The following is a 12,852-nucleotide window of genomic DNA, read 5'->3' on the forward strand; positions in this document are numbered from 1 at the left end:
ATCCCATAATAAAAGCACTGTTCTACTGAATATTTGTCATAGTGCACTGTTTACAAAGAACTATTGCAAAATTGCAAAGTAATCAACCCACAATATATGTACAAACTGAACTTTTGTTATGCCTATTATGACGAAATGTAGAATTTACTGTGGTAAGGTAAGGCTGGTGAGGTAACAGTTTCCTCCTCTCTTTAGGGGCTGGTAATAATCAATAACTTTGTGCTAAGCACTATGGCAATACTCTGGTATTGAAAATTCTAAGCATTCGCTGTGTATCAAAAAAGAATATTTTCCAGAACAAACCTTCCAATATGAATTCATCATTTACATTAGCCTATTCAAGGCTTCATAGTTCCTAAACACTTTAAATCTCGTCTACTTCCATGAAAGCTGCACTGATTTAGTTCCATGCATGTTGGGGCCTCACTTCTCTTGTAGTCTAAGCTATAGCTGTAAACAATCAGTAAGATTGGGAGGCATGATAGTAATGTAAATTACACCTATCCACTTATAAAATAAGAACCGTCCAAAAACTACACTTGTTTCACGATAAACTTGCTGTTTAAATTTGCCCAAGTTGTAATTCAGGTGGGTGGAATAACCTGTTGAAAAGTCTTTTAATTTGGCTGACTGGAACTAAAGATCCAACTCAAGGCTTACAGTACTGAGATCAGCAAAGTAACCCAAGACTGTACGTGAGAATGGAGTTATACTTTATGTTCACAAGCCAGCAAAAGACATTATATGAGGTCTGGGACTGCAAGTCCAAATAGAACTCTGCAAAAAATTTACTAGTTGGCCATACTTACCAAATATTGCAGTAAACAGCATTAACCCTTAAACGCCGAGCCTCTATTTACAAAAGTGTCTGCCGTATGCCGGCGGGGTTTGGGAGTTAGCGCCGAAGCGGAAAGAAAGTTTTTTTCAAAAAATCACAGCACGCTTAGTTTTTAAGATTAAGAGTTCATTTTTGGCTCCTTTTTTTCTCAATGCCTGAAGTTTAGTATGCAACCATCAGAAATAAAAAAAAAATATTATCATATATAAATATTGGAATATATGACAGCGCAAAATAAATTTCATATATAATTGTATACAAATCCCACTGTGATCAAAACAGTTACTGTAAAGCTAATGACTTTTTTTTTCGTTGTATTGTACACTAAATTGCGATGATTTTGGTATATAACCAATTGTAAAACGATCAAAGCAACACAGAGAAAATATTATCACAAAATGATGCATGAATTCGTAACACGCGGACGACATAAAAAAATATTTTTTTCAAAAATTCACACCATAAATCAAAATATTGTGCTAGAAACTTCTTGTTTGTTGCAAAATGAAGGTAAATGATTGAATGTTACTAGCATGTAAGGGTTTTTGCTTACAATTGCATTTTTCAACCATATCGGTCGAGTCAAAGTTGACCGAAGGTTGAAATTTTGGCACTTATCGTGCTTTATATGAAAATATGTCAAAATTGATAAACGCTACAACCATGAGTTATTTTCTGTTGTATTCTACATGAAATTGCACACATTTTCATATATAAAACTTTATGTAAAGGCTAACAGAAAACGGTGCAAAAATTACGACAAAGTGACTAAAGAAATTCTGAGATTTTCAGCAGAGTTAGCTGATGCTTTCTTTTGGGATAAGAAAGAAATTCGCGCATGTGCAGCTGGGTCACGCTTGTACACAAAACAACAGCGTGATCCGTGAACGAGGCCTATAAGTATTTTTCCGCGAATATTTAAAAAACTTTTGTAGTCGACGTATTTTACATCCACTCGGCACCCGACAGACAACTTTTTTCAACGTAAAATACGTCCAGTCGGCGTTAAAGGGTTAACTAACCTTATTCTACAGGATATCATCATGAAAGATAGTAAAGTTGAGGATAATGAAGAAAAAATCTATCCACTGACAAATGAAGGGCAACTCACTTCTACTATTGGATGCAACAAGCCAAGGCTTAGTCGTAAATACAGGCAGTCCCCGGTTATCAGCAGGGGTTCCGTTCTAAGGGTGTGATGATAACTGAAAATTACCGCTAACCGAAAATCAGTGCGCCTTTTCTACGAATTTTGGGGCTTATCGGCGCTGAAAATCATTATCGGCGCCTCTGTTAAGTATGTATATAGCTGGGAAAAATTAATGTTCTAAACTTATCATATGCTTTAGGGACTTTCTTTAAAAGTGCAACTTTTTGTTTACAAATAAGCCTATCCTTCATCGCCTTAAATCCTCGCATTATCTTCTCTTCATGGCTGATGTATGCTTTTTCTGGAATTTTCTTCCAGAACAGACCTGCCTCATTAATATTAAAAACTTGCTGAGGGGTATAACCTTCATTATCAATGATTTCCTTGAGCGTCTCAGGAAATTTTTCATCTGCTGCTTTGCCAGCGCTTACTGCCTCACCAGTAAAAGACACGTGATGCAAGTTAGTGCATTTTTCGAAGTGAAGAAACCACCCATGACTTGCAGCAAATGTTTCACCACGCAGTGCTTTTGCCAACCTTAGCCTTCATGTCATTGATAAGGGTTTTAGCCTTTTCCTGAATCAGCATGAGGCTAAGTGGTGTTTCATCCAGACACTCAAAAATTTTTCCATTTCTTTTATCACTCTCCCCCTTCTCTTAGTTATAATTATTGACTGCACTGGCACAGCACTTCTTATGTGTTCCATTATTCGTCCTTTGTTTTTAAAAGATTGTGCAAATAGTTAAGCGATTCATATTATAAATGGGTGCTACCTCAACCATTTTTTCACCACTTTCTAATTTCTTTATAATTGTTGCTTTTGTTTCCACTGAGATAGCTGGCTACTCTTTATCACTGCCACTACCTTCACTTGCTTTATCCTTTCCATTAGCCACAACAGAAAAAGGATGGGCTTGATATTTCACTATACAATCACAAGAATAAATCAGAGCGCAAGAGAGGATGTCTTACCACTTGCATAGGTTTGAGAGTCTAGGACGGCATATTGGCATCAGCTACGGTGCTGTTTGGCATGGGTAGCGGCAAAATTGTAACTAAGCAGAGGCGTGCAATACAAAATTTGAACTTAGTGTGGTAGATGGAGCACTCCAAACAAATTTTAATTTAAGATCACTGTTGTTCATATCTCTGAAAGTTTGTAACTTGAAAATTCACAAGTAGAGGAGAGTCTGTAAACCTCAAAATGACAAATTGTGTCCTTCTGGCTGTCAGTGTTTGTCTACTGATGGTATAGTTCCAAGATAACAAATATTCTGTATTTTATTATTCTCATCAAAAATGTTATCATTATTTCAATTATTTTACATGTTTAACAAAATTTTATTATGTATCTTCATGTTTGTTCCTTGAGGCTTGTAAAAACAAACACATCTGAGAGAGGGAGATAGGATAACCATCAAAAGAATATCGATAGTAATGGCTGATTCATACACTGATGTTGAGAAACAGAATGAATCTTTGTGACCTTGCATATTTTTTTGTGTTCTGTGGTGTTTATTTATTTACTACTTTAACTAAGTACAATCTATAAACTTTATCCAAAGGTCACAGGCATTTTGATTAATGTCCAGTAAAGATAACCTTTCTCTAAAGTTAGGACAGGCATCAGAAAAATGTAACTTTTAGCCTATAGGACATGTGGTAAATTTCCAAGAATTATTCTAGGGAAAAACAGCATCTCCAAAGCCAGGAAATATAATACTCCAAAGCCAGGAAATATAATACATACTTGAAATTCAAAAGCAAGTGTGATGCATCTGAAATAATACAGTTCTACTACTGAATGTAGTGTCTATGCTTTACATGAAGAGTTTTAGTCAATTTGAAGCAAAGAGATGCTAACCAAGATGACATTGGCAAAAATTCTAACAGTGAATATGCTGACAAAGTTACCGAAGCCACACAGAAATTTTAATAATATAAAACTTGGGTAACGCTTATCAACTTGTTAATATAGCCCTCATCTACTGAGCACAAAATAAGCTGAAAAAAAGTAAGCAGTAAATCAACATGCACTAATTCAACAACAAAACAAGTACAACACTCAGTAACTGTTATCTTACCAAGGACTAGAATTAAACATCAAATAACACTGAAGAAATTGAAACATTATGGTGTCTTAATGAATGTAGCATTTTCCAGTGAAACCAAGTAGACTGTGCTCACAACACTTTTCCTAGGTGAAATTTTGAATATGGTGGCGCAAGAAAACAAGCCACCAGTGACAAAGTCTACACCTGGAAAAGTTAATGATGCCTCATGATTCCCCAGTTCACTAAATGCATGAGTGGAAGTGGAGATGATAAAATAGGAATGCTTGTTAGCTAATTACAAGGAAACATGCTTAAATACTAAAATGATAAAAAATAAAATTACTTAAATCTAGGATTCCAGAGCTTGTCAACAGGTTGGATTCAAGTTCAACTCCTATCTCCCAGGAGCACACGATCCATGAGAAATGAAGTGTATGGGATTTGTGACAACTAAAAATGTCGGCTAATATTAATAATGGCTTTGTTTGCAATATAAATATATTGTGAACGATCAGGAAAATAATTCTTAAATTACTTCATATACAACTCACCTGTGGATGTTCTGGAACAAGACCTGGTTCATCCATGTAGTAATACAGCTGAACGACACTTGAAGACATCACAACAAATCCTTCACCCATGTAACGTGGTGGTTCATCTGAAACGCCTGTGTACTTGGGGCTTGGAGCTAGAATAACCTGTAGGATCAAATACACTTTGTTACCATAATGTAAAATTCTATATTTTGAAAAACTGTTTAACAGCTAACCCTTAACTTAATGGTGCCATTTCATATGCCAAGGAAACCCTCCAAAGGAAGCAGAAGAAGAGCACCATCCTCCCACGAGTGAGTATTGCATGGGTGACACTGAAGGTCTGGTAGCCCTGCTGATATCCAACTCATTCTTCATTTGTCTTCCAGTGGGTAACTTTGTTCCCAACATAATCTCTAAAATATTTTTGGTCTAGATTATTTTGGCTGTTCATTTTCACTCAGTTCCGTATAAAACATTCTTTTCTTATGACCAATGATCATCACATCATAGTTAACCTCTGACTATTTGTGGTTCAGGATTTGTGGATTCACCTATTCGCGAATTTTTCTGTGGAACAACAAATAATTTGCGGAAAATTTGCCTATTCACAGATTTTCCATATTATTATTATTATTATAATTATTATTATTCAGTAAATGAAAACTATTCATATGGAATTAACATTCCCCGAAAGGTTAAAGAGATGAATGAAATGTCAGATTTGTCACAGCAGGTCATTGCAATAGCTTAAAAAGGAACAAACAGTTATCAGTCCTACCCAGTCAGATCAGGACTCTGGGCTAGTGCCCAAACTTCTTGGTTCTGTTGCATGACATACTGAGTAATATTATGCAATAGACAAGTATTGGAATGCTATTAAGCTGCTCCTCATAATGCTGTCAGTCTCTAAGCAAAAATTCAGTTCTTTAACAAAACCAAAAGGAGCTTCATCCAAAACCTATACAATTATATAATTGCAAAAAATATACAGAAAGTATTAAATCTTAGATGGATAATTTTTTATATCTGGCAAAAGTAAAATACGTACACACAAAAATAATAAAATATCTACAACATACCCTTAGGTTCTCAGCCTTTGATGTGACAACATGCATGAAGTGGTCAAGTGAGCACGCAGCTGGCTTTGTGGTGTAAATACACTCAGCTTTGTCAGTTGTAAGCAATAATGTTGATGCCACTAAACGATTACCAAACACAAATCTAGCCTAAAATGAAAAAATTCATACATTACTTGTTAACACTAAAAATCTTAATGCTGTTTTAAAAAACCAAAATTCATTTTACAAAAAATTTTTCTGTTTGATACTTAAAATCATGAAACTTCTCAGTGGACAAAACCATAATATTCAATATCATTTTCTGTAACTTAATTCTTTTTAAAACCAAAATGACATTTTTATAATAAAATAAAGTTTTATATATACTTACCAAGTAACTACATTGCTATTAGTTCCTACTTTTCATGGTAGTTTAAGTTTTAAATTTCACGGTAGTGCTCTACTTCTTTGGTTTAGGTAACTGACCCCGCCCACTTTCGGGGAAGAATAGTACAACCCAGCTCTTGCACATCCCCAGCTGCCCCCCGTATTCGTGGGGATGCATACCACACCCACTCTGGAATGCTTACTAGAAGGCGGAGGAGCGCACTCTGGGGCTGCAGACCTTTTTAATGGTCTGGAAGACTCGGGAAAATGCCAACTTCGTCTCCTGCACGAGTCAGAATGGGAGTCACTTGATGATAAGGCGTGCACATCCACATGGATGCCTTTCCAGCGGCTGTCTGCCGAGTCCTGGGAACACAGAACAGGCTCGGTTGAGGGGGCAACTACACGGGGGCAAACCCAACCGACCTCCCCTGGACTTCCAGTTTGCCTCCCAGGGTTAGGGGAGTTTGGCAGGGATCTTTGTCTAGGAGCGTCGGTGGGGCGGGTAGCCACCTCCTCCACTGACACAACACTTGTACCAACACTACGAGCACTCATTTGGTCCATCAGGACCCTAACCGAAGCCCCAAGCTGGGTTACGGTATCCACTAGAACGTTAATTTTCTAATCTACCTGGGCTTTGCGGCTGGCTAGACACTGGGCTTGGAAGGTTGGGAGCCATGTAACGAGTTAATGGTAGAGTAAGAGGACTTGGAATAGGGGAAAAGGCCGTCACAGGTGTTGAAGGGAAAGGTACGTCAGGAGAATGAGACAACCTAACTTCAGCTTTTTGCAGCCGCCTTTCATTCTATATCTCTTTGCAGTCTCACTAAATGAGAATTCAAATTTTTCCATCTCCCCTCATCCCATTCCCTGCACTCATCGCAATTAAGGTCAGAAGAACAAGTCTGTCCTCTGCAAGAACTACAAATTGTAAGCGTGTCATATTTAGCAGATGTCAATCCAGTCCTGCAGCCCTTGCTGCAATATCTAATACTATGAGCACTAGAATCTGACATGTTTCAGTCACAATCGGGAAACTAGCTAGGCTAAAATAGATCAGCACTACCAAAATAAACAGTGTACTTCACCAAAAGTCAGCGATGCCTGCAACCAACCGGTGAAAGTCAAACCAAAACAAAAGCTACCCAACAACCGATGTTCAGTCCATGAGTGGCAGGAACAAATTGAGCTCCTGAGCCTGGTTGTACCTATTCTTCCCCGAAAGTGGGTGGGGTGGTTACCTACACCAAAACAATAGGGCTCTACTGCAAAATTTAAAACTTAAGCTGCCGTGACAAGTAGGAATGTAGTTACTTGGTAAGTTACTTATATAAAATTATATTTTTCAATACAAACCCATTACATCATATCCCCCATTTAAAACATATGCATCAAATAACCATCTATCAATACAACCATAAACAAACTGTAAAGGTATAAAATTCAAAGATCATAAAAGGCCTAGGCCTGGATAAAAACTAATAGCTCAGAAAAATCTACAGTATGTGCATTTAGTGTCAAGGGTAAAACACACTGAAAATAATGGTAAATATACTGAAGTAATACACAGGCAAAAAACTAGGATATCACACTTTGTCTCATAAACTGAAATGTTATAAGTTTTAAATTAAATTTTATAGTTATGTTCTTTGGAGCATCTGGAAAGATGACTGATTAAAAATTCATAACTCCGGAGGAAAATATGAATTCAGACTGGACTGGGATTCCTTAAGAAAACCTGAAAAATTATTGTTCATACCATATATGAGGAGAAAATGTACACTCACCACAGCTACAGGTTATAGAAACAAAAATCCACAGAATAGCTACACTAAGCAGGATGACAAAAGAATGATCACGATATGGATGAGGATGATTCCCCTAACCCTATGTTCCCACAAAATGGAATAACCTGACCTTCCATAATGACTGGATCTAAGGAAAAGGAACCTATACACCAAAGGGTAAGTGCCTGCATAAACAGAAGCAAAAGTTCTCTGATATCTCCTGGTAATAGTCATTAAAACCAAAAGAAGATCCAAATTGATTTTTAAAAAAGTGGCCAATATCCTGATTTCAAGTGCCAAACTTTGACATAAGTGGCTTCTTCCTCTGAAATGTTCTTGTAATGCCAATAAGCTGGAAGACAACAGCATTTATGGTAAACTATTTCTTGATTCCATCTTTGGATAAAAACAACCTGTAATTATTCTTTCAGAATTTCTTTGTTTTTTGCAAATACAGGGGAACTGACCTGAACACTCAGAGGTAGTTATTTTCACTACTCCTACTCAAATATGAGAGGCGAATTGTAAATGGAGGAGTGACCTTGCAGTCTACATCTTAGCCATCAAGTAAGGGGTGAAGGCAAGACCAACTGGTTCCAAATCTTAAGAGTGCGTGATTCTGCTGAACAGGTTATCAAGGAGGCCTAATCTCAAAGTTAATATACAGATCTTGTTAAGAATTATTCACACCAATGAAAGTTCACAGTTAGGTAGCTTCATAGATTATAGAGGTACAGTCTTTCCAAATCTACTGAAGACAATATCTAGGCCTCAATAATAAAAATTTATTATTGAGGCCCTCAATAGCCAAAAATTACACCTTATTTTGCATCACATAAGGTCTTCGAAATTTAATGGTACAGATTGATTGCAGAAGCTCTGGGTCTTGTTATGGCTCTGGCCGCTTCTGCTCAAAATCACTGCAGAAGGAGTCTTGCTAGATAACCTCTAAGTGTGAAGATTGAGTATGCCCATATTTTAATGAAATCTCCAGAAAGGCTTATCCCTTGGAAAGAGTCCTTGAGTACTCACAAGAAAAAACAAATGGTTCCTCAACCTTTTAGGGCCCAATACAAAGCAATTAGGATCATGGAAAGATGACTCAAGTCCACATGGCCCTCAATAACCTGAAAGGTAAAAAAAAAGTGTAACTTTAAGGCTCTCCAAGGGGTGCATAAAGTCATCTAATTTCTGGGCTGCAGGGTTGAAAATGGCAGAGTGATAATTTGGAAACTTGCTTTTGAGGTTTGTTGCAAACAAGCTGAATAGTGTTGTTCCTCACAACTGCCAGAGCAGCTGATACATGTCAAGATCAAGGGAACATTCAGCTGGTTCTGCTGAGGGAGTCTGTCTCAATATATTACTCCCTATGAATGAATTTTGGGACAAGCTGAACCTTGTGTTTTTCTGCCAAACTGAAGACAGAGACTGCAATACAATGTAAACATTCCAATCTTGTTATGCCCTGATTCCTTGGGCAGGCTACCATTATCAAGTGGTCTGATATGAACCCCACTATCATGGGTAAAATGTGCCCTGTAAAAGCCCTTAGTCCAAAAAAGATTACTTTTGTCTCCAAACAGTCTATGCAGTTGCCTTTGTCTTCTAACCAAATGCAAGAGGCTTGGAGAGCCAGGTAATGAGTACCTAAGGGTAGTATCATCTCTGGCACTAGCACAACTAGGACTCTTACTAACAGATTCATCAATCCTGCCACCACTGCAGATCTTGGAGAATCTCCTTTGTTGTTAAAGCAGGAAAGATATCAAGCTGTAATGCTGGAAACTGTAGATGCAATGAACAAATCCAAAATCAAACTTTTTCAAGGAAACTCAGTGACCTATCAAATACTAACACATCTTTGCGAGCAGAGCTAAATACTAGGAGAACTTATGAGTGGATGGTCACCTGCAGATGCCACAACAAGCCAGTCATCCAGCTACTCACAAAAAGAGTATACCAACCCACAAGTCCATAAAGTGACTTGTAAAGCCCAATACACTGCCCAAATATGACAAATCCTCTCAGTATGGAATGACTGTACTTTTTTAATGAAGGATGAGCTGGGATTTGAAAATAAGCATTCCCCAATTGACTGAATCCAAAAAGCCTCCTTTTTTAATTGATCAACATTGTCAATGAGAAGCTACTCACAGAAAAAAACAAAATCAACAGATCATCTCGAGGAGTACCAAGGTTCTATCCAAGAAGATGACCACATGTCTAGCTTAAGAGAGGTCCAATGGCTTGCAATTGTCCACCAGGTGGCTGCCTCAAAGTACCCACAATTGTCGAACAGCCATCGCTTGTTCTCATGCACGAATCTCTCAGTTGAGCTGATCTAAGACCCAGTACCTGGTAGAATTTGGCTAGCCTTAGTCAAGCACCCCAGCCTTTGCAGAACCTGTGAGTTCCATAAAAGGCAGACAAAAGTTGTTGTGTCATGGACTTTTCACAACCCTAATCAGATTCTTCATCCATGAGGTGGAGCTGATATCTGCTTAAAGTCTCTGCAGCAGCTTTAGGTTTTCGGTGAAGAAGCTTGGAACAAAAGTAAAAATCATCTTAAAAGATAAAAGGGTAAGTAACAAGGAGATGTGAGTGCTGCAAAGTCAAACAACAGAATGAGTGTAATGTGCAGTATCAAGAGGGTATAGGCATGCACAGTAGGGATGTCCTCTTTCTTAATACAACAGGTTCATGCAACTGGGATTTCCTATGCAGAAACAAGGCAACATGTGGGTAATGGGGCTGCAGTGAACAATGTTCAGATTAGTCATAAATTACAGAGAGAGAACTTAGCAGCATATCTAAATCTGAGAGAACTTACCATATTTAAATCTATTTTGATGACAGGAATAAGATCTCTCCAGTCTTGCCAAAAAGTCATGTCTCGTGTCTGATTTGTTCCCACTTTCTCTTGTTCAATTTCTTCATCATTCTTGCCAGTAGATACTTTTCCATTGTTGCTGCCTAAGACTTGCTGTTCTAAGCCAAAAAGCTTCTCAAGTCGGCCATATAACTGTGAACGGTTATATATATGAAGCTCAGGTCCATTTAGTTCCAGCCATACACGATGGTCACAGTGAGACATGTCTGAAAATGCAAAACAAATATTCATAAAGATTTTTTTCATTAATGTTAGCTAAAAAGATCATCATTAATAAAAGTCACAAGTAATATTAAGCTCACTACAAGTCAATATAGAAAATAGGAAATATTTACCATTACAAACAGTACAGCCATTGAATAATTCAAAACTTATAGAATCACTTGGTTTGTTTTTCCACCACCAAATGATGCATGCAGTATTTTAAAAAATATAACGTATTTAATTTAACACTATTCTTATTTTCCACCATTATTATTATAAAAACTGTTTACACAGATTGCTGAGTCACATTTCTAGATTCTCATACAACTCTTGTGAAGAATTATTTAAATGAGAAGTGAAATTGGAGCAAGGTCAAGTTTATGAGGAAAACAGTACAGCTGGGACATAGACCTACTGAAGCTGCAAAGAACTTTAGGTACCATTAACAAAGTGGCGCGCAAGGGACATGGTATTGTAAATGGTACTCCTACAGAGCTAAATTTTCCATAAAATACAAACTCCCTTTCATCTGAGCTTACAAGTTGTTAAAACATAAAAATCCTACTGTAATATAGCAGAGCCACCACCAATTCCAAGTGAGAAATTCCTAAACAAGCATACATATGTATGCATACTAATTAGAGGGACTAGAAGGAGGATACTTAGTAAAATATCAATACTTAACAAGATTTATTTTTTAAATACTTAACTCTCCATTATATAGCTTATACTTCCGCATCAGTGGTTGTTCGACAGACTGAAACAAAAAAACCAGAACACTCTGTTTTTATGAATATCAGTCTTCTATCCATCTACTTCCCCAACCAGAGAACCAATAGGTACAAACACTCATAGCCAGTCAGTCTAATTCTGTCCACTGTGAATGTGGGGAAGTAGGGAGGGCAAACTGTATATGTAATGGAGAGGTAAGTGTTAAAAAAAAATAAAACTTTAAATACAGTACAGTATTTATAGTTTTGAAATGAACCTTACCTCTACATCATACAGGTATTTCCCCTTTTACGATGTTTAATTTTATGATAAACTGAGTTTGTGATGGGGTTAGCAGTTCCGATGGTTTCAGAGATTACGATGCAGTACTGATACAACAATACTGAAAATATTTTAAATTTTGCACCGGGCATAGGCAGCAGTGGATGATGGTGTCGTGAACTTCCTGGAGTTTTATGTTTATAATACAGTAATTCATATCGTATGTTTATGATACAGTAATTCATATTTCATTAAAAGATATGTATGTACAGTACTGAGAGAGAGAGAGAGAGAGAGAGAGAGAGAGAGATTGAACCGAGTTGTTCACATCAGTAGGCTGTTTTGTGATTTCGCAAGATTTTAATTTAAAATTTTACTGATATTTTGCTGTGGTTACCTTAATATTATTATCTGAAAATTAGTAAATAAATTTTTTATCTAAAAAATGTATTTGGTCATGAAAATAAAAGAAAAATGAGTAAATGAATATTGCCCTATGAATGTAAATTTTACTTCTTCCGTTCAGATCGGTGTCGGACTGGCGTCTTCCAAAATATTGTCGAAAATCATACGAAAACCTTCCTTTTAATCCTTGGGTTTCTTGATAACAACATATCCTGCATTTTTATTGAGTTTTTCATAAAAACCTCCAAATTTTGACCATTCTGCCATTTTGGATCCATATTTCTTCTGTTCAGATCAGTGTCGTCCGAAATATAAAAAATCGTAGAAAATCTTACTTTTAATCCTTTGGATTTCTTGAAAACGACATATACTGCATTTTTATTATTTTTCATAAAAAAAACCTCCAAATTTTGACCATTCTGCCATTTTGGATCAATATTTCTTCTGTTCCGATCAGTATCATAAAAAATCGTAAGAACCTTACTTTTAATCCTTTGGGTGTCTTCAAAAATGACATAACCTGCATTTTTATTGTGTTTTTCATTA

General features: G+C 36.8%; 1 protein-coding gene across 1 annotated transcript in view; it reads right to left on the reverse strand.

The window, feature by feature from the left end:
* LOC136833910 (bridge-like lipid transfer protein family member 1) overlaps positions 1 to 10,908 on the reverse strand; it is a 34,246-nt gene extending 23,338 nt beyond the window's left edge. The window contains exons 1-3 of the mRNA XM_067096199.1: positions 10,645 to 10,908; positions 5,659 to 5,805; positions 4,595 to 4,741 (exon numbers count right to left, since the gene is read on the reverse strand). Of these exons, the coding sequence (XP_066952300.1) occupies positions 4,595 to 4,741; positions 5,659 to 5,805; positions 10,645 to 10,908 (558 nt within the window). The remainder of the gene's footprint in view (positions 1 to 4,594; positions 4,742 to 5,658; positions 5,806 to 10,644) is intronic.
* Positions 10,909 to 12,852: the final 1,944 nt, after the last annotated feature.

This window comes from Macrobrachium rosenbergii, chromosome 52, assembly GCF_040412425.1.
Source record: "Macrobrachium rosenbergii isolate ZJJX-2024 chromosome 52, ASM4041242v1, whole genome shotgun sequence".
Classification (NCBI taxonomy): Eukaryota; Metazoa; Arthropoda; class Malacostraca; order Decapoda; family Palaemonidae; genus Macrobrachium; species Macrobrachium rosenbergii.